The 27891-nt window shown below is 42.7% G+C and overlaps 1 protein-coding gene across 1 annotated transcript; it reads left to right on the top strand.

Moving 5' to 3' along the window:
• Positions 1 to 822: 822 nt before the first annotated feature.
• Positions 823 to 24649, top strand: ZNF699 (zinc finger protein 699). Its single transcript, XM_063599831.1, has 6 exons — positions 823 to 2082; positions 6316 to 6368; positions 8926 to 9052; positions 13428 to 13538; positions 13939 to 14122; positions 14486 to 24649. Exons 2-6 carry the CDS (start codon positions 6321 to 6323, stop codon positions 15942 to 15944), a joined length of 1929 nt encoding a protein of 642 aa, XP_063455901.1. The 5' UTR covers positions 823 to 2082; positions 6316 to 6320; the 3' UTR covers positions 15945 to 24649.
• Positions 24650 to 27891: the final 3242 nt, after the last annotated feature.

Below are 27891 nucleotides of genomic sequence, written 5' to 3'. Positions count from 1 at the left end.
TTGTCGCCCAGGCTGGAGTGCAATGGCGCGATCTCAGCTCACTGCAACCTCTGCCTCCCAGGTTCAAGCGATTCTCCTTGCCTCAGCCTCCTGAGTAGCTGGGATTACAGGCACCCGCCACAATGCCCAGCTAATTTTTTGTATTTTTAGTAGAGATGGGGTTTCACCATGGTAGCCAGGCTGGTCTTGATCACCTGACCTCAGGTAATCCACCGGCCTCGGCCTCCCAAAGTGCTGGGATTACAGGCATGAGCCACTGCGCCTTGCCTAAAATTAAATATTTTATATGGATATCATATTATAAACTAAGTCAGAGGAGCAAAATTATGTTATCAACTCAATTGTTGCATAAACATTTGATAGTGTTCATAAAAAATTATTGATAAAATATCTTTATAAACCTGGTTTAAAAAGATTAACTTGATAAGAGGTGCAACCTGTTGTAAACAGCTTACTGAGGAACTTTGGTAATCATTACCGACCAAGACAAGAATGCTTAATTTCTTTCCGACTTATAGTTGAGGAAGCCCTAAACAAACAATAAGAAAAAGAAATGACTCTGGGTGTGGTGGCTTACACCTGTACCCCTAGCACTCTGGGAGGCTGAGATGAGAGGATAGCTTGAGCTCAGGAGTTTGAGACCAGCTTCAGCAACATAGTGCGATCCCATCTTTACAAAAAATAAAGAAAATAGCTGGGTGGGGTGGTACGCGACTGTATTCTCAGCTACTTGGGGGGCTGAGATGGGACAATCACTTGAGCTGGGGAAGTCAAGGCTGCAGTGAGCCATGGTCGCGCCACTGCACTCCAGCCTAGGCGATAGAGTGAGACATTGCCTCACATAAAGAAATGAGTTATACACATTAAAACAATGAAAATATGCAGAGAAAATATTTATATTTGATGGTTCAAATAATAAACTGACAGCTATCAGAATTCAGCAAGTTTCCAGGAAAAAGGTTCTATTTAAATAATTATCAATGGCTTCCCTCTACAGGAGAAGTTATCAATACAACAATGAAAGGGAAAACTAAAAGGCCCAAAAGGACTGAGTGAGTGTAAAGGAGAGTCTGTTTCCTATTAGAGCTGCAAATATATGTGTCCTGTGTACAGGACTGTAGCAACGTGGAGGATAGGTAGAAACCCGATCGATGAGCATCCTGTATCCGTGGTAGCTGAGAACCTGGATGGGAAGCCCTAGCCTTAGCCCCATCCCTAGGCCTTGTCACTTAAGCCCCGCCCAGCCCTCGTCTCCGCCCCCTAGGAATTTCAACCAAGCCCCGCTCCCAATCTGGTTCCACCTTTAGCCCCGCCCCTTGGAGTATTTAAAAGGCCACGCCCCTAGGTCTAGCCCCAGTTCCGTCCCTCAGGCCGAGTCATGCAAGTCCAGTCCAGGGTTCTGTTTCTTCTCTGTTTACTCCAAATCATGAAGAAACTAGGATTTCTCATCCACTTGCGGCTGGAACCAGCCTTGGCGCTCCTTTGCATCCCGCTCCTCCCTGCTCCACCCCCTTCACCTCAAGTCCCGCTTCCCAGGCCCCGCCCCATACGCCATTTGCAGCGCCAAAAGAGGAATCAGAAGTGTGCTTCTGCGCATGCGCGAGTCGACAGCCCTGTCACCCTACGCCTCCGCCCGCGTCTGAGGAATATTTTTGCCTCCGTCCACTTCCTGTCCTGCCCTGCCCCGCCCCGCCCCGCCTGCCCCGGGTCGGGTCCGCGGGAGACCGAGGGCTGGGTTTGGGGATCGGCGGTCTAAGGGCTGCCTCCCCGCCACTCCTTGTCCGGACCCCGCGCCCGGGGCCTCCCGCCGCCGCGGCGCCTCCTCAGAGAGCCCGGGTCAGCTGCCCCTGTGGCCGCGGCTGGTCCCAAACTCACTGAATCGGGAACTCTGGTCTGGGTACAGAAATCGGGGTGATTCTGATGCAGGCGAGAGTTGGAGAACCAATGTCGTAGTTCATCAGCCTCCGAAAGCATCCTTTGCTGTCTTTCCAGAAAGGAAGAGCATCTCTGCCATTCGGGTCTCAAGGACAAGCGCTTCAGCCTCGTTCTCTGTGAGCTGATCTGTGGATCGCGGCGTGTCGGGTGAGCACGGGGTGACATTTGCCTCGGCTCGGTCCCCTCCTGTCCCCTCTTTATGCATTAGGTAGTGTTTGGGCCAAGCGCGGTGGTTCACGCCTGTAATCCCAGCACTTTGGGCGGCCGAGGCGGGCGGATCGCTTGAGCCCAGGAGTTTGAGGCCAGCCTGGGCAACATAGCAAGATCCCGTCTCTACCAAAAAAAAAAAAAAAGTAATATAAAAGGTGCGCTCCTGTGTTCCCAGCTACTCGGGAGGCAGAGGTTGCAGTGAGCTGAGATCGCATCACTGCACTCCAGCCTGGGCAACAGAGCGAGACCCTGTCTCAAAAAAACAAAAAGATAGTATTTGGTCTCTGGATATTATATTCTGCCTGTGGACATCAGTTTGATACATTATATTCAAGTGAAAGTGAACTGATGCATTTTGTCATTAATGATGCATTTGAATCATTTGTCTATAGATTGGTTAAATTTCACACAGAAAATTTGGTCATCTGTCAGTTTCAATCTTTTCCCTTTTTATTCCTTGCAGTTTCCATTTCTTTTCATTTCTTTACTGCACTTGCCAGGACCTCCAGTACAATGTCCGACAGAATAGCATGTAATTTACATCCTTGTCTTGTTTCTGATTCCAGAGGGAATTATTCTATCATTTCACCATTAAATAGGATGTTTGCTGTAGGTGTTTGTAGGTTTTTTTCCTTTCTTTATTCCTATTTCTTTTTAGAAAATAGGAGTCTCGCTCTGTTGCCCGGGCAGGTCTCGAACTCATGGGCTCTCCGCCTCCCAAAGTGCTGGAATTACAGGCATGAGCCACTGCACCCGGCCTGACCGTGTTTTAAACCGCTGATTTTTTTTTTCTTTAATTACGGGGTGTAATCAGGTTTTAGATCACTGCTGGAAAGTTGTACTACTTTCTAGAAATTCATTAATTACCTGTGCATCTTCATATTTATTCCTTAAATTTTTTCTATATTCTCCTTATGATATCTGTAATTATGATTCATTCTTGTTCATATTTGTTGTTGTTGTTGTTGTTTATGCCCTGTTGCTCTTAAAATTGCTGAGTCTGTTGCTGGCTGCGGTGGTGCACATCTGTAGTCCCAGCTGGTGGGAAGCTAAGGCAGATGGATCGCTTGAGCCTAGGAAATGAGATCAACCTGGGAACATAAAGAGTCTGTCTTAAACAATAAATTAAATAAAAAAAATTTTTTTAAAAAGCTGAGTTTGTCAGTTTCATTAGTTTTTCTTTTTGCAAAGGATGCTTTTTTAGCTTTTCTGATTCTGTTTACTATGTTTTAAAAAATATTATTTTCTATTTTCTTTCTAAACTTTTATGCTGGTCTTTATTCAACTTTATATATCAATAGTCTAGCCTATTAATACCGATTTTTTTTTTTTTTTTTGAGACAGAGTCTCGCTGTGTCTCCCAGGCTGGAGTGCAGTGGCGTGATCTCGGCTCACTGCAACCTCTGCCTCCTGGGTTCAAACAATTCTCTGCCTCAGCCTCCCAAGTAGTGGGGATTACAGGCACCTGCCACCATGCCCAGCTAATTTTTTTGTATTTTTAGTAGAGATGGGTTTCACCATCTTGGCCAGGCTGGTCTTGAACTCTTGACCTTGTGATCCACCCACCTTGGCCTCCCAAAGTGCTGGGATTACAGGTGTGAGCCACCGTCCCTGGCCAGTACTGATTTTTTTTCCTCTAGGAGTTGATAATGCTTATAAATATATAATAGCTATACTAAACCCTCTGAAATTCCACCATGATCTGAAATAGTTATTTTAATTTTCTGCTTCTACCCTGCCACATTACCTGTCCTGACTTGCTAAAGATAAATATGTTACGTGTCTCCTTATCCCTATAATGTGCTACATTTTTTATATAGCATGTATCTCTACTTGATGTATTTTGTTTACTTAGTGTCTTACCCAAAATATTATAACATTCATTTGCTTCAGGATTTTTCTTTTTTATTTTTCTATGCCTTATTCCTTGTGACTTCATGTAGTAGGGTCAGGATAAATGTCACCTAAATAAATATGAAACAAAGGAGGTAAGGGCTATAAGGGAAGCATCATTGCCCAAGACATAGGCCTTAGGAAAAGGAGCTCAAAGATAACATATTTGATTATTTATTTATTTTATTTATTTTGAGACAGAGTCTGGCTCTGTTGCCCAGGCTGGAGTGCAGTGGTGTGATTTCGGCTTACTGCAACCTCCGCCTCCTGAGTTCACACAATTCTCCTGCCTCAGCCTCCTGAGTAGCTGGGACTACAGCTGTGCGCCACCATGCCCGGCTAATTTTTGTAGTTTTAGTAGAGACAGGGTTTCGCCATTTTGGCCAGGCTGGTCTTGAACTCCTGACCTCATGTGATTCCCCCGACCTTGGTCTCCCAAAGTGCTGGGATTACAAGCATGAGCTACCACGCACAGCATATTTGATTAGAATGCTTCATTTGTCCACTCTCTGTAGTGCCCAATAGGGTTCTAGGCTAAATCCTGGTAAAACTAGGGAATAAGGGGCTTAAAAACAATTAAAATTTAAGGTATGTGTTCAAAAATGTACTCACTGGGTGTTTGGGTTTTGAAGACAAATAGGCCTGCATTCATACCCTGCCTCAGCAGCTGTCTAATTGGGTAATATTGAAGATGTGGTTAATTGACTCATTCTAAGATAATTCTAAACTGGTTGTAATAATATTTGATTTGCAGAGCTTCTGTGAGAAATATTCTAAAATGTGGCCATTTCTTTGCAAAGTCATTCTCACATCAGGGTTGTCCAGATGGCATATATTGTTACTAATACAGTGAAGAATGTTACAGTTTTTTATTGGCTTTTTAAAATGCTACTTGTTCCACTGCAGTGGAAGTAACTGTTAACATGTCGTTGTTTGAAATTTGTGAAACAGCACTGCAGATACCACATCAGGGCTGACACAGGTCAAGTGTATTTTTTTTTTGAGATGGAGTCTCGCTCTGTCTCCCAGGCTGGAGTACAGTGGCGCAATCTCGGCTTGCTGCAACCTCCGCCTCCCGGGTTCAAGCGATTCTCCTGCCTCAGCCTCCTGAGTAGCTGGGATTACAGGCTTGCGCCACCACGCCCGGCTAATTTTTGTATTTTTAGTAAAGGAGGGGTTTCACCACATTGGTTAGGCTGGTTTGGAACTCCTGACCTCGTGATCCATCCACCTCGGCCTCCCAAAGTGCTGGGATTACAGGCGTGAGCCACCGTGCTTGGCCAAGTATTCTTATTCTGCTACTACTGTACTGTGCAGGCAAATTTAGCATGTGTATCACAGCATAGCGGCCTTCTCTGCCTCCAGCATATGGAATTCAATAGGCTGATGCTTGGCCAGGCGCGGTGGCTCACGCCTGTAATCCCAGCACTTTGGGAGGCCGAGGCAGGCGGATCACGAAGTCAGGAGATTGACACCATCCTGGCTAACACGGTGAAACACCGTCCCTACTAAAAACACAGAAAAATTAGCCAGGCATGGTGGTGTGCACCTGTAATCCCAGCTACTGGGGAGGCTGAGGCAGGAGAATGGCATGAACCCGGGAGGTGGAGGTTGCAGTGAGCTGAGATCACACCACTACACTCCAGCCTGGGTGACAGAGCAAGACTCCATCTCAAAAAAAAAAATAGGCTGATGCTCTTTCTCAGGTTTTGGGGAACCCTGCAGCTCATGGGGGCAGGGGCAGTGGTCTAGGGCTGAGTAGCAAAGCCTGTTAGCCAGCCAAGGGGTGCAGAAGTAAGAAATATCGGGAGTGGAACTCCCAGAAGCCTGGCATATAAATCAGTGCTTTCTTGAATTTGAGATGGGGAGTGTTTATTCATGTTTTGGAAGATACTCCCTGATACATTTTATACTTTTTGTTATCATGGGCAGATTGACAGCCATACTTTTCTAGTCTTCAGTTAACTTAAAAAACTCTTAACCTCTTCTTTATGATCAACAAGGACCAGAGCACTGTTTTGTATCTCTAGGGGGACATAAGGTTGTTCCACTTTCCCACAAGAGCAGGGTATATTTACTTGGGTGTCTTGGGTGTGTGCGTGTGTGTGTGTGTGTGTGTGTGTGTGTGTGTGTGTGTGTGTTTTGAGGGGAGTTGTTACTTATAATTGATGGGCTGCAACATCCAGGCTCATGAGTGTGGGAATTTTGGGGAGGTCTGGATTCTCATGTCACCTTTTTTAATTCTAACTTCTCAATATCCTGCTTTTCTTCATGAAGGCGACATGGAGGAAGAAAGAAAAACTGCTGAGTTACAGAAAAATAGGATACAGGTAAGTAAAAGGTGATAATTGTCCAAAAGAATATTTCCATTGCACCAGGTCTCCCTCAGTGTTTTAGGGCACAAGCCAGCAATCTCTTTCTGTATTGGACCACATAGTATTTTAGGCACTGAAGGCTATAGTTTTTTTTTTTTTTTTGAGACAGAGTCTTGCTCTGTCGCCAGGCTGGAGTGCAGTGGCACCATCTTGGCTCACTGTAGCCTTCAACTCCCTGGTTCAACCGATTCTCCTGCCTCAGCCTCCCGAGTGGCTGGGACTACAGGCATGTACCACCACTCTCGGCTAACTTTGTATTTTTAATAGAGATGGGGTTTCACCATGTTGGCCAGGATGGTCTCGATCTCCTGACCTCGTGATCTGTCCGCCTTGGCCTCCCAAAGTGCTGGGATTACAGGCATGAGCCACCGTGCCCGGCCGGCCGTAGTGTTTCTATTGCAATTCAGCTCTGCCATTTTGGTGCAAAAGCAGCCATAGACAGTACATAAACACATTTTATTGTGTTCCAATAAAACTGTATTTATGCATTCAAGTGGCAGCTTGGATATAGTCCATGTGCCATAGTTTGCTGACCACTGGCCTAGAATACAAGGAAGTATGACCAGCTGTGGGCCTGGCTTCAAAATTGTGCTTATGCAGTCTCCTGGGCCTCTCAGTTTTGTGAGAGGGGGAAAAAAATGAAAGGCTGCTTTTCTCTCGGTGTATTTTTATTCATTAAAATCCCATCTAGATTTGACCCTGTGTTTAATGTTGTAGTGATTGCTATGGTGGGAATAAAGTAACAGGCGAAGTTATTTCTGTAATAAAGGAATCGATGATGTCAATGTGGAAATTATTTCATTTCCAGAGCATTTTTCTCATTTCTTCAATATGTTCTGGACTTTTCTAGGCCATCATAAGACTGGCATTGGTCACCATCTATGATATTGTGAAATACATATTTGGGGCTGGGCGCGGTGGCTCACGCCTGCAATCCCAGCACTTTGGGAGGCCAAGGTGGGCAGATTGCCTGAGGTCAGGAGTTCGAGACCAGTCTGGCCAACATGGTGAAACGCTGTCTCTACTAAAAATACAAAAAAAAGTAGCTGGGCATGGTAGCACGTGCCTGTAATCCCAGCTACTCGGGAGGCTGAGGCAGGGGAATTGCTTGAACCAGGGAGGTGGAGGTTGCAATAAGCCGAGATCGCGCCACTGCACTCCAGCCTGGGCGACAGAGCGAGACCCCATCTCAAAAAAAAAAAAAAGAAAACAATTTGGTTTTCATCCTATTTCCTAGGACAGAGTTCCTAAAAACGCTTGTAATCTCTAGAGCAATAAGAGGGTCTTTTGTGTGCTCATGAGATGGTTGGTATCTGGAAGCCCCTAGAGAGACTCAGAATGGGGGCTGGTTCAGAAAGACCCAGGCAAGATCAGAGGATTGGGACTTAAATCAGCCATGCCTGTGATGGAGCCTCCTTAAAAACCCAAAGGACTGGCTTGAGGAGCTCGTGGATAGCTGGACGTGTGGTGGTTCCCGGAGGGTGGCATGCCAGGAGAGGGCATGGAATCTCTGCGCCCCTTCCCAGCATACCTTGGCCTGTCCATCTCTTCATCTGGCTATTTTATCTGTGTACTTCGTAATGACCTTGGTGATAAACCAGTAAACATGTTTCCCTGAGTTCTGTGAGTTGTTCCAGCAAATTCATCAAACTCAAGGAGAGGGTAGTAGGAGCCCTGATTTTAGCCAGTCAGAAGTATAATTGACAGCCTTTTAACTTGGGATTGGCATCTGAAGTGGGAGGCAGTTTAGTGGCACCTCCTGTGGAATCTCCAACCTGTGGAATCTCCAGGTAGATGGTATCAGAAGCAAATTGTAGGATACCCAGCTGGTGTCCACTGGGGAATTGCTTGGTGTTTGCGGAAAATATCCCCCACACATCTGGTGTCAGAAGTGTTCTGTACAGTATTGAGTGACTATGTAAGAGGGTAGGAAAAACACTTTGTTTTTTCCTAGCTCATTGGCATCAGATTGTGGGGAGATAAATTTAATGTTTGTTTTTGTTTTTTTTTTGTCCAGGCTAGAGTGCAGTGGCATGGTCGTGCTCACTGCAGCCTCAACCTTGTGGCTCAAGCAATCCTCCCACCCACCTCAGCCTCCGGAGTAGCTGCCACCATAGGCACATGCCACCACGCCCAGCTGTTTTAAAAAAAAATTTAGTAGAGACTGATTCTCACTATGTTCTGTTGCCTAGGCTGGTCTTGAACTCCTGGGCTCAAGTAGTCCTCCTGCTTTGGCCCCCCAAAGTGCTGGGATTACAGGCTTGACCCAATTTGCCTGGCAATTTAGTGTTTTAGAAGTATTAAATCTATAAGCCAGGATTTGATCAGTGATGAATTATGTGTGGATAGAAAGAGAGAGAGATTTGTTGACTGAGCCCTAGAGTAGATGCTGGGATCTTCTGAACTTCCTATGAATTGACTCTCATTTCCCCAATGTTGTGAGCCTCATCTGTCCTCTTGTACACATTGGAGGAACTGTACCTTTCTGAACAGAATTTGTGGTATGTTTTAGGACTCAGTAGTCTTTGAGGATGTGGCTGTGGACTTTACCCAGGAGGAATGGGCTTTGCTGGATCTTGCTCAGAGGAACCTCTACAGAGATGTGATGCTGGAAAACTTCCAGAACCTGGCCTCACTAGGTAAGAATGGCAAGATTCTTTCATGTAGTTGTTTAGAAAGTTATTTTATCTCACTAAATTGACTTTATTCTAGGATTTGGGCTGAGGAATGGGAAGACATTGGTAAGTAAGACAGATATGGTCACTGACCCCAAGGAACTTACAGTCTAGTGGCTTTGCTATGAAAATAAACACCTGGGCCGGGCGCAGTGCTCATGCCTGTAATCCCAGCATTTTGGGAGGCTAAGGCGGGTGGATCACCTGAGGTCAGGAGTTCGATACCAGCCTGACCAACATGGAGAAACCCCGTCTCTACTAAAATTACAAAATTAGCCAGGCGTGGTGGTGCATGCCTGTAATCCCAGCTACTTGGGAGGCTGAGGCAGGAGAATCGCTTGAACCCAGGAGGTGGAGGTTACGGTGAGCCAAGATCGCTCCATTGCACTCCAGCCTGGGCAACAAGAGTGAAACTCTGTCTCAAAAAAAAAAAAAAAAAAAAGAAAATAAACATCTGTATATTGAACTGATGCTTTTTTTCATGGTTGAAAGCCTTGAGGTTTATTAAGTATCGAAAGTGTGGGTATAAACCTCAGCAATCACTATAGGACACAGGGAGGAGGTTTGTAGTTTGGACATTTTGAGGATTTTACTGCTATCTGTGTCCTTTACCCAAAGACTACCAGAACACCCCTATAGTTAAACAAGTTGGGTTTATTTTGCAGTGCAGCAAGCAAGAATACATGCCTCTTACATGTCCTAGTAAGATGGTGTTAGAAAAGACCTATTACAGGATTTGTGCTTCAGTTGAGTGATTTGGGGATGGGTCTATGGAAGCAGGCTGTATTAGTTTCCTAGACCTTCTGTAACAGAGTATCACACACTGGTGGCTAAAAACAACGGAAATTTTTTCCTTCACAGCATTTCTGGAGGCTGGGTATCTGAAATCAAGGGATCAGCAGGGCCATGTTCTCTCTGAAGGCTCTGGGGGAAAGACTCCCTTTTCTCTTCCTGGCTTCTGGTGATTGCTGGCAATCATTGGCATTCCTTGACTTACAGATGCATCATTCCATTCTCTGCCTTCGTCTTCTTGCCTGTGTGTCTAAGTCTCTGTCTCCTTATAAGGACACCAGTCATTGGATTCAGGGCCCATCCTAATCCAGTATAACTTTGTCTTGATTATATCTGTAAAGACCCTATTTCTAAATAAGGTAACATTTTGAGGTTCTGGGTGGACTTCTCTCTCTCTCTCTTCTTTTTTTTTGTAGGCTTTATTATTATTTTTAGAGCAATTTTAGGTTCACAGCTGAATTGAGTGGAAGGTACAGCGATTTCCCTTATAACCTCTGGCTCCCACATGCATAGCCTCCTCTGATAACAACATCCCCCACCAGAGTGGTAAATTTGTTATAACTGATGAAGCTACATTGACACATCATCATTGCCCGGAGTCCATCATTTACATTAGGGTTCACTCTTGGTATTGTACATTCTATGAGTTTGGAAGAATATATAATGACACGTATCCACCATTATAATATCATACAGAATAGTTTCACTGCTGTAAAAATCCTGTGTGCTCTATCAATTCATCCCTCCTTCCCTCCCTCTTAAATCTTGGCAACTACTGATCTTTCTGTCTCCATAATGATGTTGCCTTCTGCAAAATGTCATATAGTTGGAATCATGCAGTATGTAGCCTTTTCAGATTGGCTTCTTTCACTTAGCAATATACATTTAAGATTCCTCCATGTCTTTTCATAGCTTGAGAGCTCATTTCTTTGTACCTCTGACTAATATTCTATTGTCTGGATGTACCACGGTTTATCCATTCACCTACTGAAGGACTTCTTGGTTGCTTACACGTTTTGGCAGTTACAAATAAAGCTACTATGAACATTGGTGTGCAGGTTTTTATGTGGACTTAAGTTTTCAACTCCTTTGGGTAAAAGGAGTGCAATTCAGTTGCTGGATTTTATGAAAAGAGGATGTTTAATTTTATAAGAAACTGCCGGCCGGGCGCGGTGGTTCATGCCTGTAATCCTAGCACTTTGGGCGGCCGAGGTGGGTGGATCACGAGGTCAGGAGATCGAGACCATCCTGGGTAACAGGGTGAAACTCCATCTGTACTAAAAATACAAAAAATTAGCCGGGCGTGTTGGCGGGCACCTGTAGTCCCAGCTACTCGGGAGGCTGAGGCAGGAGAATGGTGTGAACCTGGGAGGCAGAGCTTGCAGTGAGCTGAGATCACACCACTGCACTCCAGCCTGGGCGACAGAGCGAGCATTCCAGCCAGCAATGAATGAGAGTTCCTGTTGCTCCTCATCCTCACCAGCATTTGTTGTTGTGAATGTTCAGGATTTTGGCCATTCTAACAGGTGTGTAGTGGTGCCTTGTTTTAATTTGCATTTCCCTGATGACTTATGATGTTGAGCATCTTTTCATATGCTTATTTGCCATCTGTATATGTTCTTTGCTGAGGTGTCTGTAAAGGTCTTTGGCTCATTTTTTTGTCTTTTTTTTTTTTAAGCATTGTTGAGTTTTAAGAGTTCTTTGAATATTTTGTTTGTTTTTTTCTGTATGATATCTGCTACAGTCTTTGTATATTTTTGATAACAGTTCCTTCTCAGATATGTTTTTTGCAAATATTTTCTCCCAGGCTGTGGCTTATCTTTCCATTCTCTTGACATTGTCTTTCAGAGGGCAGAAATTTTTAATGTTAATGAAGTTCAATTATTGATTCTTTGTTTTATGGATCATGCTTTAGCATTATTATCTAAAATATCATTGCCAGGGTGTGGGGGGCACGCGCTGGTAGTCCCAGTTACTTGGGAGGTGGAGGCTGGAGGATCACTTGAGTCCAGGAGTTTGAGGCTGCAGTGAGCTATGATCACACCACTACTACAGCCTGGGTGATAAAGTGAGACCCTGTCTCTTAAAAAAAAAATTAAAAATGTCAGGCCAGGCATGGTGGCTGACGCCTGTAATCCCAGCACTTTGGGAGGCCGAGGTGGGTGAATCACGAGGTCAGGAGATCAAGACCATTCTGGCTAACATGGTGTAACCCCGTCTCTACTAAAAATACAAAAAATTAGCCAGGTGTGGTGGCAGGCACCGGTGGTCCCAGCTACTCAGGAGGCTGAGGCAGGAGAATGGCGTGAACCCAGGAGGCAGAGCTTGCAGTGAGCTGAGATTGTGGCACTGCACTCCAGCCTGGGCGACAGAGCGAGACTCCGTCTCAAAAAAAAGAAAAAAAATTTAAAATGTCATTGCCAAACAGAAGGTCATTTAGATTTTTCTCCTGTTATCTTCTAGGAGTTTTCTAGCTTTGCATTTTACAGTAAGGTCTGTGACCCATTTTGCGTTAACTTTTGTGAAGGGTCTAAGGCCTGTGTCTAGATTTATTTTTTTGCTTGTGGATGTCCAGTTGTTCCAGTACCAATTGTGGGAAAGACTTAGCTTTTCTCCATTGTATTGCCTTTGCTATTTTGTCAAGGTCAGCTGACTGTATTGGTGTGGCTCTGTTTCTGAACCCACTGTGCTTTTCCGTTGATCCATTTGAACATAAATTTTGAGGGGACGTTGTTCAGCCTAGTGACACAGGCAGTCATTTTAGATTGGTTGCTGACAGAAAGTGGATAGTATTGCTGGTTGCTGACAGTATTATTCAATAATACTCTATTATTGAGTATGTTGTGGGTGGCATAAAGTCTTTAGACAAAATTATGAGGTAACCTTGTTTTGTTTCATTTTATCATGATTTCAGAGTAACTTTATCCAAGATTAGTATTTTGTGAGATTATTTATATTCTATAGGAGAACAAAATGTCCCGGTTGTGACTGTCTGACCAGCTTGTAATGATATTGAGGTTTAGGTGTGAACATTAGATCAGTTCTGTATGTCAGAAGCTGCTTCCTCCTGCCACCTCTCCTTTTATTTTTTTGAGATAGAGTCTCGCTCTGTCGCCCGGGCGGGAGTGCAGTGGCACGATCTTGGCTCACTGCAACCTCCGCCTCCCGGGTTCAAGCAATTCTCCTGCCTCAGACTCCTGACTAGCTTGGATTACAGGTGTGCTCCACCACACCCTGCTAATTTTTGTATTTTTAGTAGAGACAGGGTTTCACCATGTTGGCCAGGCTGGTCTCGAACCCCTGACCTCGTGATCTGCCTGCCTCGGCCTCCCAAAGTGCTGGGATTACAGGCGTGAGCCACTGCACCCAACCTGCCACCTCTCCTTTTAAAAAAAAAAAAAAAAAAAAAATTTGACATTTTGTTGCAGTTAAACTCACAGTTGTCCATTTTTGGAATATCAGAAGACTAAAGTTTTGTTTCTGTTTCATGGAAATGTTAGTGATTCTTCATTATTTTCCCTCATGATATGCCTTTCTGCTTGTGCAGGGTATCCGCTACACACACCCCATCTGATCTCCCAGTGGGAACAAGAGGAGGACCTGCAGACAGTGAAGAGAGAACTTATCCAGGGCATCTTTATGGGAGAGCACCGGGAAGGCAAGAACCCTTGGGAGAAACTGTCTTGGTTGGGGGAAAAAATAAACTTAAAGTAAAAAACAAAAACAAACTTTGTTTTATATGAGGAAGCTCATCTTCCACAGATAGCTCAGATGACTATTTTGACTTTTTATCAGTCCTCTCGCATTTTCCTTGTTCTTGGCAAAGACCTTCCACGTTTCCTCTTTGTAAGTTGGCATTTGGTCATGTGCATTTTATCCAATTTCTGTTTTGTTCTCCTAATACTATATTAGTTATGTTAGTTTCAATCTTCATAAAATTATTTCTTAGTTAATTGCTTACCATTTTGACCCTTGTGCCTATTAATACCAAAGTCCTGAAATAGTCACTCTGCTAAAAGTCCTTGGCTCACGGAAGCTTTCACTTTTTTTTGTTTCAGGTTTTGAGACGCAACTTAAAACTAATGAATCAGTTGCTTCACAAGATGTTTGTGGAGAAAAAATATCCAATGAACAGAAAATAGTAAGATTCAAAAGGAATGATTCCTGGTTCTCCAGTTTACATGAAAACCAGGAGTCCTGTGGTATTGATTATCAGAACAAAAGCCATGAGAGACATTTGAGGTGAGTGCCATTCGTGAGAAAGAGAAAGTGCCTCAGGAGAGAATCTTAAAATTAAAGTCATGAAATTTAAGAAATATGTATATATAAATAAGCCTAGATCAAAGATTGTGGGTTGAGAAAGAATTTTCATGAGTTAATTTTTTCCACAAATGAGACCGGGATTTTGAATGTTTGACACATACTTCAGTTGTAAACAATTATCAGAAAAATCCTGTGAGTCAATAACTCGGTGACAGTATTGGCTGTGGTAGAGCCCTCTGTGAAAACTTTCAGCTTATAACTTGACAGAAGGGCAGAAAACATATACATTCACTGAAATTGGTAGAAATTTATTACTAATAATGTGTCTTTTATTTTTAAAAGAAATCATATGGTAGAGAACATCTATGAATGTTATGAAGAAAATCAAGATGGACAGACTTTCAGCCAAGTTCCAAATCTTGATTCACTCAAGAGAAATACTGAAGTAAAATCCTGTGAATGCCATGAGTGTGGAAAGGCCTTCGTGGATCATTCATCCCTTAAGAGTCACATCAGGTCTCATACTGGAAGCAAACCCTATCAGTGCAAGGAATGTGGGAAGGCCTTCCATTTTCTTGCTTGTTTCAAGAAGCATATGAAAACCCCTACTGAAGAGAAGCCCTATGAATGTAAGGAATGTACCAAAGCCTTCAGCTGTTCCTCATTCTTTAGGGCACATATGAAGATTCACATCAGAAAGACAAACTATGAATGTAAAGAATGTGGGAAAGGTTTTAGTTGTTCCTCATCGCTCACAGAACACAAAAGAATTCACAGTGGAGATAAGCCTTATGAATGTAAGGAATGTGGGAAGGCCTTCAGTTGTTCCTCCTCACTCTCCAAACACAAAAGAATTCACAGTGGAGATAAGCCATATGAATGTAAGGAATGTGGGAAGGCCTTTAGCTCTTCCTCTCACCTTATAATACATATAAGAATTCACACTGGAGAGAAGCCTTATGAATGTAAAGAGTGTGGGAAGGCCTTCAGCGAGTCCTCAAAACTCACTGTACATGTGAGGACACATACTGGAGAGAAACCCTATAAATGTAAAGAATGTGGGAAAGCCTACAATTGTCCCTCCTCCTTAAGTATCCATATGAGAAAACACACTGGAGAAAAACCGTATGAATGTCTGGAATGTGGAAAGGCCTTCTACCTTCCCACTTCCCTTAATACACATGTGAAAAATCAAAGTCGAGAGAAACCCTATGAATGTAAGGAATGTGGGAAGGCCTTTAGTTGTCCCTCGTCCTTTAGAGCACATGTGAGAGATCACACTGGAAAGATACAGTATGAATGTAAGGAGTGTGGGAAGACCTTTAGTCGTTCCTCATCCCTCACCGAACACCTAAGAACTCACAGCGGAGAGAAGCCGTATGAATGTAAAGAATGTGGGAAAGCCTTTATTAGTTCCTCCCACCTTACAGTACATATCAGAACTCACACTGGAGAGAAACCCTATGAATGTAAGAAATGTGGGAAAGCCTTTATTTATCCCTCAGCCCTTAGGATCCACATGAGAACGCACACTGGGGAAAAACCCTATGAATGTAAGGAATGTGGGAAAGCATTTCGTCATTCTTCATACCTTACTGTACATGCAAGAATGCACACTGGAGAGAAACCCTTTGAATGTCTGGAATGTGGAAAAGCTTTCAGTTGTCCCTCATCCTTTCGAAGGCATGTGAGAAGCCACACTGGAGAGAAACCCTATGAATGTAAGGAATGTGGGAAAGCCTTTGTTTGTCCTGCCTACTTTCGAAGGCATGTGAAAACTCACACTAGAGAAAACATATAAATGTAAGGAATATGGGAATGTCTGCAAAGCTTCAGATCCTAGGCAACATGTGAGATCTCATACTGTGGAGACACCCTATGAATGTAAGAAAGTAGGAAATTGTTGCTCATCGTTTTGAAGATTTGAGGACACTTTAGAGAAACCCTGTGTATGTAAATCATGTGCTAAAGCCTTTATGAACATTGCTTATTATGTATAAGAAAATCTCTACTAGAAATGAAGATCAGTGCCTCATCCTTAAAGTAGAATGCTGGCTCGTTGATTACCAGTGTTTTCTGATAGGAACATTGAAGGTGATAAATTTACCTTTCAGCTCTAGCCACATACTTTTTAGTATGAGGTGCTTTAATTTTGGTTCTGATGTAAATATGATTTCCATTACAAAATCTTTTGGATCATGGAGGACACGAAATATTTTTTCTGTATAGGCAGGAGTGGTCTTTTTTAAAAAAGTGGTTTCTAATTAATGTTCATTGTTCTTTAAATGGGTAGTCGTTATAATATTGACAAACCAATATAATACTGACAAACCAAAAACCAAATATTGGTTTTTGTTGATGTTTTGTTTTTAGTCTACATGGCAGATAATGGAACTTGCCCACTCAATATTTTTCTTCCTATTCTTTTTTGCTAAGAGACATTAGAGTTTCTGAGATGATAAATTTTTACTATTAAAAGCTTTTATTGTCTAGTGAGTAATTTCAGCAGAAATTAATTTAATATACTTTTTTATATTTTATTCTTTGTCCTTGCTCGTGGCTGGGAATTGGATCCAGTGTTTTGAGTGTAAAAATTGTGTTACATTAACTACATTTCCCAGAATCACTTTTTTCTCCAGTTCTAGGTTAGACTTGTCTAAAATAAGAGTTTGTATGAGATTTGGAAGGCATAAGGGAAGAAAAAGCTGTTATGCTATGTTTAGTGGGGCCATCAGACAGAGACAGATGTATAAAGGCCTGGTGACCTCTAGTTTTCAGCTCATTTTTCTGACTGTTGGACTCATTGATCAATATTTGCTCAAAACTGAATGTTATAGCTGGACGTGATGGTGCATACCTGTGGTCCCAGCTACTCAGGGGGCCTGAGGTTGGAGGATCACTTGAGCCCAGGAGTTTGAGGCTGCAGTGAACTATGATCATGCCACTGCACTCCAGCCTGAGTGATAGAGTGAGACCCTTTCTCAAAAACAAAACAAAACAAAATAAAAAACCAAACATTAAATGCTTGCTTGACTTCAGTGTCTTCCAAGGCAGCATCTCTAAAGCAATCACCAGATACAGCTTCTTGGATTTTCTAGCAAGCTCTGGCATTGCCATTTTGCTTATGGTGCAGTCTTTCTTACACAGTCCAATCGCATCATGTCGTGCTATTCATGGGGAAAAATATGTTTGCAAGTCTCAAAAGCAAGAGCTGTGGAGAGTGAGGGAAGTTACCCTTGGTAATTGAGGTAAGCATCCACAGGGTGTCATCCTGTTTTAATGGAGGAAGATTTATACTTGACACCTTTAAACAGGAAAGATTTTACTGCTTTTTTTTTTTTTTAAATGTAAGAAGATGAATTGCTTCAGGTACCTTTAGCTACAGTATTATATTTTCCCTTTAAAAGTATAATCTACTACTGTGATATTTCCCTCCTATTATATTTTCTCTTTAAAAGTATAACTCTACTATTTCCCCATAATCACTTTTTATTTTATTATATTATACATATACTAACATGCATGAAGTGTGCTAATCTTCAATGTACAGCTTAATGACATTGCATGTATGTATATGTCCTGGTAAACAGAACATTTCCAAGACTTCAGGAAGTTCTTTCATCCTCTTTCTCAGTGATAATTACTCCACAGGGCAACCACAATTTTGACTCTTACTATAATTGACTTGGTGTGCTTTTCTTGATTTTCATCTAAATGTTAAAATACAATATATACAGTTATGTGTTTTGACTTCTTTTGCTCAACATAATGTGTGGTTTGACTTTTAATTGTTCTTTTGATAGATGTATGGGCTTATTTATCTTGGTATGTGCTATATGCTCAGGAATGAATTTACTGAATCATAGGGTAGACTTTAAGTTTAGTTTTGGTAGGTATTGCAGTTTTCAAGAAATATTGATTCCACTAATAATCCCCAAAACAATGCATGAAAGTTCCAGTTGTTTCACACACCTGTCCAGCTCTTTCTGATTATAGTCATCCAGCACAGTGTGCATTTACCTGATGTGTAATGATTTTGAGTACTTTTCGATGTGCTTATTGGCTATTTGGATTTTTTTTTTTTTGTGGGGGCACCTGTTGAAACATTTCATCCATTTATGATTTCTTTTCTTTTTTTTTTTTTTTTTGAGACGGACTCCTGTGCCCAGGTTGGAGTGCAGTGGCGTGATCTTGCTCACTGCAATCTCCGCTTCCTGGGTTCAAGTGATTCTCCTGTCTCAGCCTCCTGAGTAGCTGGGATTACAGGCGTGTGCCACCACACCTGGCTAATTTTTGTATTTTTTAGTAGAGACGGGGTTTCACCATGTTGGCCAGGTTGGTCTTGAACTCCTGACCTCAGGTGATCTGCCCACCTCGGCCTCCCAAAGTGCTGGGATTATAGGCGTGAGCCACCGCACCCAGACTTATGGTTCCTTTTTTAAAAAAAAAAAAATTGAAAGGTTTCCTTCTGGTTACTTGTCCTTTATTGTATGTATGTATATCTATATCTAGGTACACATGCATAGATATGTATAAACCATGTATCATATATTACATATATACATAAAATATGTATATTATATATACATACATTACAGATAACATTTCCCAATCTCTGTCTTGTCTTTTCACTCTTTAAAGGGAATTTGTTGGTTTAAATAATTTATTACTAAAAAGTCCTTGGGTATAACGAGCTTCAGACATGGCTAAATCCTGGGGCTAAAAAAATGTTATCTAGTTGAATTCTGTCTCCCTGTCTTGGCTGTGCATCCTCCTGCATTAGCGTTTCTTCCAAGCAGGTTGTCTCTTCATAGATGGCCCCAGAAACTCTGGCTACTTTCTTCCCAACTTAAAGTCTCAGGGAGAAAAGAGTGATTGTCTTTTTGAGTGGTTCCAAGATGATGATCAGAATTGAATCTCGTTGGCTCTGATTGGCTCACTTGCCCACTGTACTCTAGTCACTGGCCTGGGGAATGTAATACTCTCATTTGTTTAGGGTTAGTGCCTGTTCTTATCCAGAAACTGGATTAGAGTCTGCACTGACTGAATCATAGAGTCCTGGCAGTTTTGGGGCATATGCAGAGGGGAGGAGGAAGGAGTGGGCAGGTAGGATCTAAAAGCAGTGGTAATATTGTTAGCTGTTATGCTGGTCTTAGCAGCAAGTGGGAACTGTGAAGTCTGGGAACTCAGCCAGGGTTAGGTAGTTCCTAGATAGCATTTTAGAAAGGTCAGGTGTCATCCGTTAACATGTGTTTAGATTGCTAAAGATTGCTGCTTGGCCAGGCACAGTGGCTCATGCCTATAATCCCAGCACTTTGGGAGGCCGAGGTGGGCGGATCACCTGAGGTCAGGAGTTTAAGCCCAGCCTGGCCAACATGGTGAAACCCTGTCTGTACTAAAAAAATTAGCCAGGCGTGGTGGCCTGTGCCTATAATCTCAGCTACTCAGGAGGCTGGGGCAGGAGAATCACTTGAACCCGGGAGATGGAGTTGCAGGTAGCCAAGATTGTGCCAGTGCACTCCAGCCTGGGCAACAGAGTGAGACTCCGTGTCAAAAAAAAAAAAAAAAGATTGCTGCTTAATCTTTAATGAGCATAAAGATCAACTTGAGATCTGACACCTGTTTAAGAATTATTTGCCTGGACCAAGATAATGAATCTACTCTCCTATGTTTCCTTCTAGATTCTTTATTGTTTTTTTATGTAGGTCTGTGATCTACTTTGAATAATTTTTTGTAGCGCGTGAGGTAGGATCAAGGTGTGTGTATATAGATTTATCAAAGAGACCATGGTTTCCTCTTTGCTGAGGTGATCTCTGCCTCTTGGTTCATTTGTCTTTTCTTGCATCAATACCATACTATCTTAATTTATGTTGCTTTGTAATATTTTTGGAAATCTGGTAGTGAAAGCCTTCCGACTTTTTTATTCTTTAAGATTGTCTTGCCTTCTCTGTTCCCCATGTTTCCTAAATTAATTTTGGAATCTCAGGATTAATTTTCACAAATGAATTTTTGGTACTATGCCTGTAATTGCATTGGTTTTATAAAATAACCTGAGGATAATTGACATCTTTACAATATCGAGTTTTCCAGTTGATGAATATGGTATGATTGTCCATTTACCTAGGTTGTCTTTAACTTTTCTCAAGAGTGTTTTATAGTTTTCATTGTAGAAATCTTGATTTGTTTAATTTATTTCTAGTATATTTTGCTTTGTATTTTTAATTTGTTTTTCAATGTTTTTGGCTAGTACGTAGAATTGCAATATCTTTTTGTATATTGACTTTATAGCTGGTGACATTTATAAATTCAATTACTTATTCCAATACTTTGTGGATTTTGGATTTTCTATATATATATAATCCTGTTAATACCAATAAAAGAAAGTCTTACCTAACGTCTAAACTTTATTTTTTGCTTATTTTTCTTGCCTTATTTCTTTAGAGTAATGAATAGAAATGAATGTGAATATCTTTGCCTTGTTTCTGAACTTAGGGAAATGTGTTTAATATTTCACCATTAAGTATGATACTACCTAGAAGTTTTTTATAAATAAGCTTTATCAAATTAAGGGAATTCTGTTTTATTCTTGGATTTTCAAGATTGTTTTGTAAAAATCATGAATGGACATTAGATTTTATCTAGTGCCTTCTCTAGATAAAGAGAGTCTTTATCAGAGTCTTTAAGAAATCCTTGTCAATCCTGAGAGGTCTGGAAAAAAAAATTCTTAAATCTGTTAATAAGGTGAATTATATATTCCTTGATTTTCATATGGTAAAACAACATCTATTACTGGAATAAACCACACTTGGATATGGTTTATTAGCCTTTTCATTTTTGCTAGATTCAATGTTACTTTAAAAAAAGTATTTCTGTGTCTATGTTAATGAGAAGGTTGTCCTGTGATTTCTTTTATCATAATATACTTGGCTGTTTTGTATCAGGTTTATATTGTCTTATAAAAGTTGAAAACTATTCTGAAAGGTGGTATAAAATCACAGCTCACTGCAGCCTCGACCTCCTGGACTCAAGTGACCCTCTTGCCTCAGCCTCCTGAATAGCTGTGACTACAGGCACACACCACCATACCCAGCTTTTTTTTTTTTTTTTTTGTAGAGACAGGGTTTCACCATGTTGCCCAGGCTAGTCTTGAGCTCCTAGGCTCAAGTGATCTGCCCACCTTGGCCTCTCAAAATACTAGGTTTACAGATGTAAGCCACCATGCCTGGTTGTGACCTTTCTTTCAATAGATCCTTTTTTTAATTTCTCCTTCAGAAGATGGTTTCATCCCATGGTCCAAGTACTTTGACTTTCACTACCACATTCTAGAAAATTAATGCCCCCATTTCCTCACTCCTTGTATATTCATGCCCTTTGCTATGTGACTTGTTTTGGGCAATGGAACGTTAAGCAGTAAAATATGAGCAGAGGCTTTAAACATGCTTGTGTAGTTTGGTTTGCTAACTTTAGCACTTCTGGCACTGCTACAGACACAAGAGTAGCTAAATGGCTCAGTGGAGCCCAATGCAGATCAACTCCCAGATTTGTGAGCTAAATAACATACTTGATGTTTTGCCTCTGGGATTTTTGTGATCATTTGTTAGGCAGCACATTGGAGCAATAGCTAACTGATACACACATTGGCTAACAACTCCCAAATTCAAATCATGGCTCAGACTCCTCCTCTGAGCTCCAAACATATATTTGCATGGCTGATAATCATCTTCAAAATAACATGCCCCAAATAGAACTTTTCTTTAGCAAGCTACCCTTATCATACCTGTTCCACCCTTATAAATGACACCGTACTTCCAACTCAGATTTATGACTAGTCCTGGATTGCTTCCTTTCCTTTATGGTGACAGACACCTCATAGTGACTCAAACATTTGTAAAATGAATGAGTACAGTTATCTAAGTGTTCTGCTACCAGGATATATGGGACACAGTATTCTGGTCAGATCTGTCTTCAAATTCACTATCCACACTAAGTCTTTTGAAATGCGATAAGACTTAACCCAGCACCCCACTCTAAGAGGCCCAAAGTACCCAGAGAAGCTTCTCAATTAGTTGTGTTTCTGTTATCTTCCTCAATCATAAAATTTTTGGCTAATATGTAAAAATCTGAAAGGTGTTAAAAAATAAGGAATAAGAACCAGTCTATGTTTAGCCTTGGGCAGATAGATTATCAACATTGGCTATAAATTAAAGCCACTCAGTATCACCAGAAATGCATATAGGAAGTGATACTAGCATGGCTGGGGTGGAAGCAGGGACTATATCCTTTCTGTGGGATCAGAAACACTTCTTCCACTATCCTAAGTTCTTATTTTATTTTTATTTTATTTAATTAATTATTTTTTTGAGATGGAGTCTCACTCTGTCTCCAGGCTGGAGTGCAGTGGTGCGAGCTCGGCTCACTGCAACCTCCACCTCCCAGGTTCAAGGGATTCTCCTGTCTCAGCCTCCGGAGTAGCTGGGATTACAGGCGCATGCCACCACACCCAGCTAATTTTTGTATTTTTAGTAGAGACGGGGTTTCACCATGTTGGCCAGGATGGTCTCGATCTCCTAACCTTGTGATCCACCCATCTCGGCCTCCCAAAGAGTTATTATTATTACTATTATTATTATTTTTGAGACAGTCTTGCTCTGCCACCCAGGCTGGAGTGCAGTGGCATGACCTCAGCTCACTACAACCTCTGCCTCCTGGGTTCAAGTGATTCTCCTGCTTCAGCCTCCTGAGTAGCTGGGATTACAGGTGCACACCACACCTGGCTAACTTTTGTATACTTTCTTTAGTAGAAACGTGGCTGGTAACACAAGGCGATATTCACACAAGTGCATAAAATGGTCAGGAGGTAGAGAAAAGACTTTTCTGGGACTCCTTGACATGGGAGCCTCATGTACTCTGGTTCCAAGACCTGGTAATGGAGTCCTAACAGGGGCTATAGTTAGATTGCGAGGATATGGAAATACAATTGTTGATGGGATTATGGTGAATATTTGAAAATTAGTGTTTATTATTATTTTGAGACAGGGTCTCACTCTGTCGCCCAGGCTGGAATGCAGTGGTGTGATTATAGCTCACTGCAGCCTGGAACTCTGGGCTTAAGTGATCCACCCAAGTGGCTAGGACTACAGGCACACACCACCATAACTGACTAATTTTTTACTTTTTTTTTTTTTTAGAGATGGGGTCTTGCTATGTTGTCCAGGCTGGAAGACCTGGATTCAAGTGATCCTTCCGCCTCAGCCTCCCAAAGTGCTGGGATCATAGGCATGATGTGAGCCACCATGGCTGAGGAATTTTCAAGTGTACAATACATTATTATTAACTATAGTCACCATACAGTACAGTCAATGTCCAGAAATTTTCTTCCTGTCTAACTGAAATTTTGCACCCTTTGACCAACAACTTCCCATTTCTCCACCCCATCCTCTAGCCCGTGGTATTAACCATTCTACTCTCTGCTGCCAAGAGTTTGACTTTTTTGATTCCACATATCAGTGAGATCATGCAGTATTTATTATCATTTTTATTTCAATAGGTTTTTGGGGAACAAGTGGTGTTTGGTTAATGAATAAGTTCTTTAGCAGTGATTTCTGAGATTTTGGTGTACCCATCACCCGAGCAGTGTACACTGTTAACCAATGTGTAGTCTTTTATCCCTCACCCCTCCCACCCTTTCCCCCAAGTCCCCAGAGTCCAATGTATCATTCTTATGTCTTCATGTAGTCATAGCTTAGCTCCTGATCATATAGTATTTATCTTTCTGTTCCTGTCTAGTATGTGAGGTGATGGGTATGTTAATTAGCTTTATTTCATCATTCCATAATGTATACATATAACAAAACACATAGTACCCCTTAAATATATACAATTATTATTTGTTGATTAAAAATTTTAAAAAGAGGACCAAAGGTGGAGGCATCACATTTCATGATTTCATTGCTATATTACAAAACTACTGAATCAAAACAGTATGTTAGTGCCATAATAGCAGACACATAGACCAATGGAACACAATAGAGAGCCTAGAAATAACTCCATGTATGTGCAGTCAACTATTTTTCAACAAAGACACTAAGAATACCCAATGGGGAAAGGATAGTTTTTTCAGTAAATGGTGGCGTGAAAACTGGATATCCGTATGCAAAACAGAAAAAAAAGAAGAAATTTGACTCTTATATATAAAAATCAATTGAAAATGCACGAAAAACTTAAATGTAAGACATGAAGCCATAAACCTTCTCAAAAAAATATATATAGGGAAAAACTCTTTGACGTTGGCCTCAGTAAAGATTGTTTGCATTTGATCCCAAAAGCAACATGGAGCTGGGCATGATAGCTCACGCTTGTAATCCCAGCACTTTGGGAGGCCAAGGCGGGAGGATTGCATGAGGCCAGGAGTTTGAGACCAACCTGGGCAACATAGTAAGACCCACATTGCTATTAAAAGTAAATAAATAAATAAAAGCAATATGGTTGAACCTTGAAAACATTATGCTAAGTGAAATAAACCAGACGCAAAATGACAAATATTGTATGATTCCACTTATATGAGGAAACATGAACAGGGAATTCATAGACACAGAAGGAGCAATAGAGGTTGCCAGGGCCTGGAAGCAGAGGAGAATTGGAGGTATTATTTCATGCGTATAGGGTTTCCATTCAGAAATGATGAAAAAGAATGGAAGATGGATAGTAGTAATGGTGCACACCATTGTGAATGTACATAGTGCCACTGAGTCTCCTTTTTTTTTTTTTTTGAGATGGAGTCTCACTCTGTCGCCCAGGCTGGAGTGCAGTGGCGTGATCTCGGCTCACTACAACCTCCGCCTCCCGGGTTTAAGCGATTCTCCTGCCTCAGCCTCCCTAGTAGCTGGGATTACAGGTGCACACCACCAGGCCTGGCTAATTTTTGTATACTTTTTTTTTAGTAGAAACATGGTTTCACCATGTTGGTTAGGCTGGTCTCAAACTCCCAACCTCAGGTGATCTACCCACCTCAGCCTCCCAAAGTGCTGGGATTACAGGCGTGAGCCATCGTGCCCGGCAATGTGCTGCTGAGTCTTACACTTAAAATGGTCAATTTTGTTATACATATTTTACCACAATAAAAATATTAATAAAGGCCAGGTGTGGTAGCTCATGCCTGTAATTCCAGCACTTTGGGAGGCTGAGACAGAAGAATTACGTGAGGCCACAAATTCTAGACAGTCTGGGCAACATAGTGATGCCCTGTCTCTACAAAAAAAAAAAAAAAAATTAGTGGGGCATGGGGGCGCAGCCTGTACTCCCAGCTACTTGGAAGGCTGAGGTGAGAGGATAATTTAAGCTCGGGAATTTGAGGCTGCAGTTAGCTGAGATTGCGCCACTGCACTCCAGCCTTAACAAGAGTGAGACCTTGTCTCAAAAAGAAAAAAAAAGTAATAAAAACTTTATTTATTTTAGATTAATAAAAACTTTAATAAATAAAACTGTTGTAATTTTTTCTTTTTTCTGAGACAGAGTCTCACTCTGTCCCTCAGGCAGAGAGCAATGGTGCAATCTCAGCTCATTGCAACCTCCGCCTCCCAGGTTCAAGCAATTTTGTTTCCTCAACTTCCTGAGTAGCTAGGATTACAGGCGTGCGCCACCACGCCTGGCTAATTTTTGTATTTTTAGTAGAGACGGGGTTTCACCATGTTGGCCAGGCTGGTCTCAAACTCCTGACCTCATGATTCATCCGCCTCGGCCTCCCAAAGTGCTGGGATTACAGGCGTGAGCCTCTGTGCCCGGCCAACTGTTAAAATTTTTTTTTTAAAGTAGATTCTTAGGTCCTCCCTTGGAGATATTGACAAGGTAAGTCTGGGATAGAGTGGGAAGCTATTACCCTGGGATCCCCCAGGGTAGCATGGTGAAACCCTGTCTCTAAAAAAAAAAAAAAGTAAAAATTAGCTGGGCATGTTGGTGCACTCCTGTAGTCCCAGCTACTCAGGAGGCTGTTGTGGGAGGATTGCTTGACCCCAGGAGGTTAAAGCTGCAGTGAGCTGTGATCACACCACTGCACTCCACCGTGGTGACACAGCAAGACCCTGTCTCAAAAACAAAAACAAAAAACTATAGTATTTTTTTTTTAAGTAGACTCTTAGGTCTTCCTTTGGAGATCTTGGCAAGGTAAGTCTGGGATAGGGTAGGAAGCTATCTGTTCACAAGATCCCCTCTTTATACCTTTGATAAATCTCAATTTGTGAAGCACTGCCCCAGGACACTCGTTCCCAAAAAGATTGTCCTGGGGACCATCACATCTAGAATGTGTCCCAAATGCAAATTATGACTCAAATTTAGACCTACTGAGACAGAAACTTGAAAGTGGGTTCTAGCAATCTGTGTTTAAACAAGTCCTTGAGGTCATCTGGTGCGGGCTCCCTTTTGAGAACCACTACCTTTTTGTGAATCCTGGGACCCTTTGCTACCCAACTATCTGCCTAATTAGGAAACCTCAAGTCAGAAAATGCCGCCCAGGTGTGGTGGCTCACGACTGTAATTCCAGCACTTTGGGAGGCTAAGATGGGCAGATCACTTGAGGGCAGGAGTTCAAGATCAGACTGCCAGCACGGTGAAACTCCATCTCTACTAAAAATACAAAAGTTGGCCGGGCATGGTGGCAGGCGCCTGTAATCCTAGCCACTTGGGAGGCTGAGGCAGGGGAATCGCTTAACCCGGGAGGTAGACATTGCAATGAGCCAAGATTTCGCCACTGTACTTCAGGCTGGGTGACAGAGCGAGATTCTGTCTCAAAAAAAAAAAAAAAAAAAAAAAATTGCTGACAGTTGTCACCAAAGGTGATTCAAAGTAGACTAGAGTGATTCTTCCCAAAGGAGACGTACAGGAAACGGGAATCACAGCTGGCCCCATTGATAGTCTCCCAAGAATAAGGAATTGGCAGTTCAGAGACCTCTTCTTGTGTAGTCCCTGCCCATGAGGAACCAAACTGATCAGGGAATGAATACGCCATTGACCAACTTGTCTAACAAGCTTCAGAGGGGATAGACCACCCCAGGGCCCAACATGCAATTCATCTACTTACAGTCACCCAGGCCCCCAGGCGCAAGGTCCAAGACACTCATGCGTTCTCCAGGAGAAATCATCCAGGCCCCGTACCACCTGCCGGGCTCTGTCTCCCTGCTCTTTTGGGGGGCAGAGCTTCTGTCTTCATCGCCTACTTCCACGAGACAACAAAATTCAGGGGAGGTTGAGAGGTGACAGCGTGCTGGCAGTCCTCACAGCCCTCGCTCACTCTCGGCGCCTCCTCTGCCTGGGCTCCCACTTTGGCGGCACTTGAGGAGCCCTTCAGCCCACCGCTGCACTGTGGGAGCCCCTTTCTGGGCAGGCCAAGGCCGGAGCCGGCTCCCTCAGCTTGCAGGGAGGTGTGGAGGGAAAGGCGCGAGCGGCAACCGGGGCTGCGCGCGGCGCTTGCGCGCCAGCTGGAGTTCCGGGTGGGCGTGGCCTTGGCGGGCCCCGCACTCCGAGCAGCCGGCCGGCCCTGCCGGCCCGGGCAATGAGGGGCTTAGCACCCGGGCCAGCGGCTGTGGAGGGTGTACTGGGTCCCCCAACAGTGCCAGCCCGCCGGCGCTGCGCTCGATTTCTCACCGGGCCTTAGCTGCCTTCCCGCGGGGCAGGGCTTGGGACCTGCAGCCCGCCATGCCTGAGCCACCCCCTCCATGGGCTCCTGTGCGGCCCGAGCCTCCCCGACGAGCGCCACC

The sequence above is a fragment of the Pan paniscus genome, chromosome 20, assembly GCF_029289425.2.
Source record: "Pan paniscus chromosome 20, NHGRI_mPanPan1-v2.0_pri, whole genome shotgun sequence".
NCBI lineage: Eukaryota > Metazoa > Chordata > Mammalia > Primates > Hominidae > Pan > Pan paniscus.
The sequence above is the reverse complement of the archived record's forward strand: the minus strand, read 5'-3'. Positions and strand labels throughout refer to the sequence as shown.

Coding starts and splice junctions, on each gene's coding strand:
- ZNF699 (XM_063599831.1), top strand. CDS start 6,321: ATGGAGGAAGAAAGAAAAACTGCTGAGTTACAGAAAAATAGGATACAG. Junction 6,369..8,925: donor TACAGAAAAATAGGATACAG/GTAAGTAAAAGG, acceptor GGTATGTTTTAG/GACTCAGTAGTCTTTGAGGA. Junction 14,123..14,485: donor AGCCATGAGAGACATTTGAG/GTGAGTGCCATT, acceptor TATTTTTAAAAG/AAATCATATGGTAGAGAACA.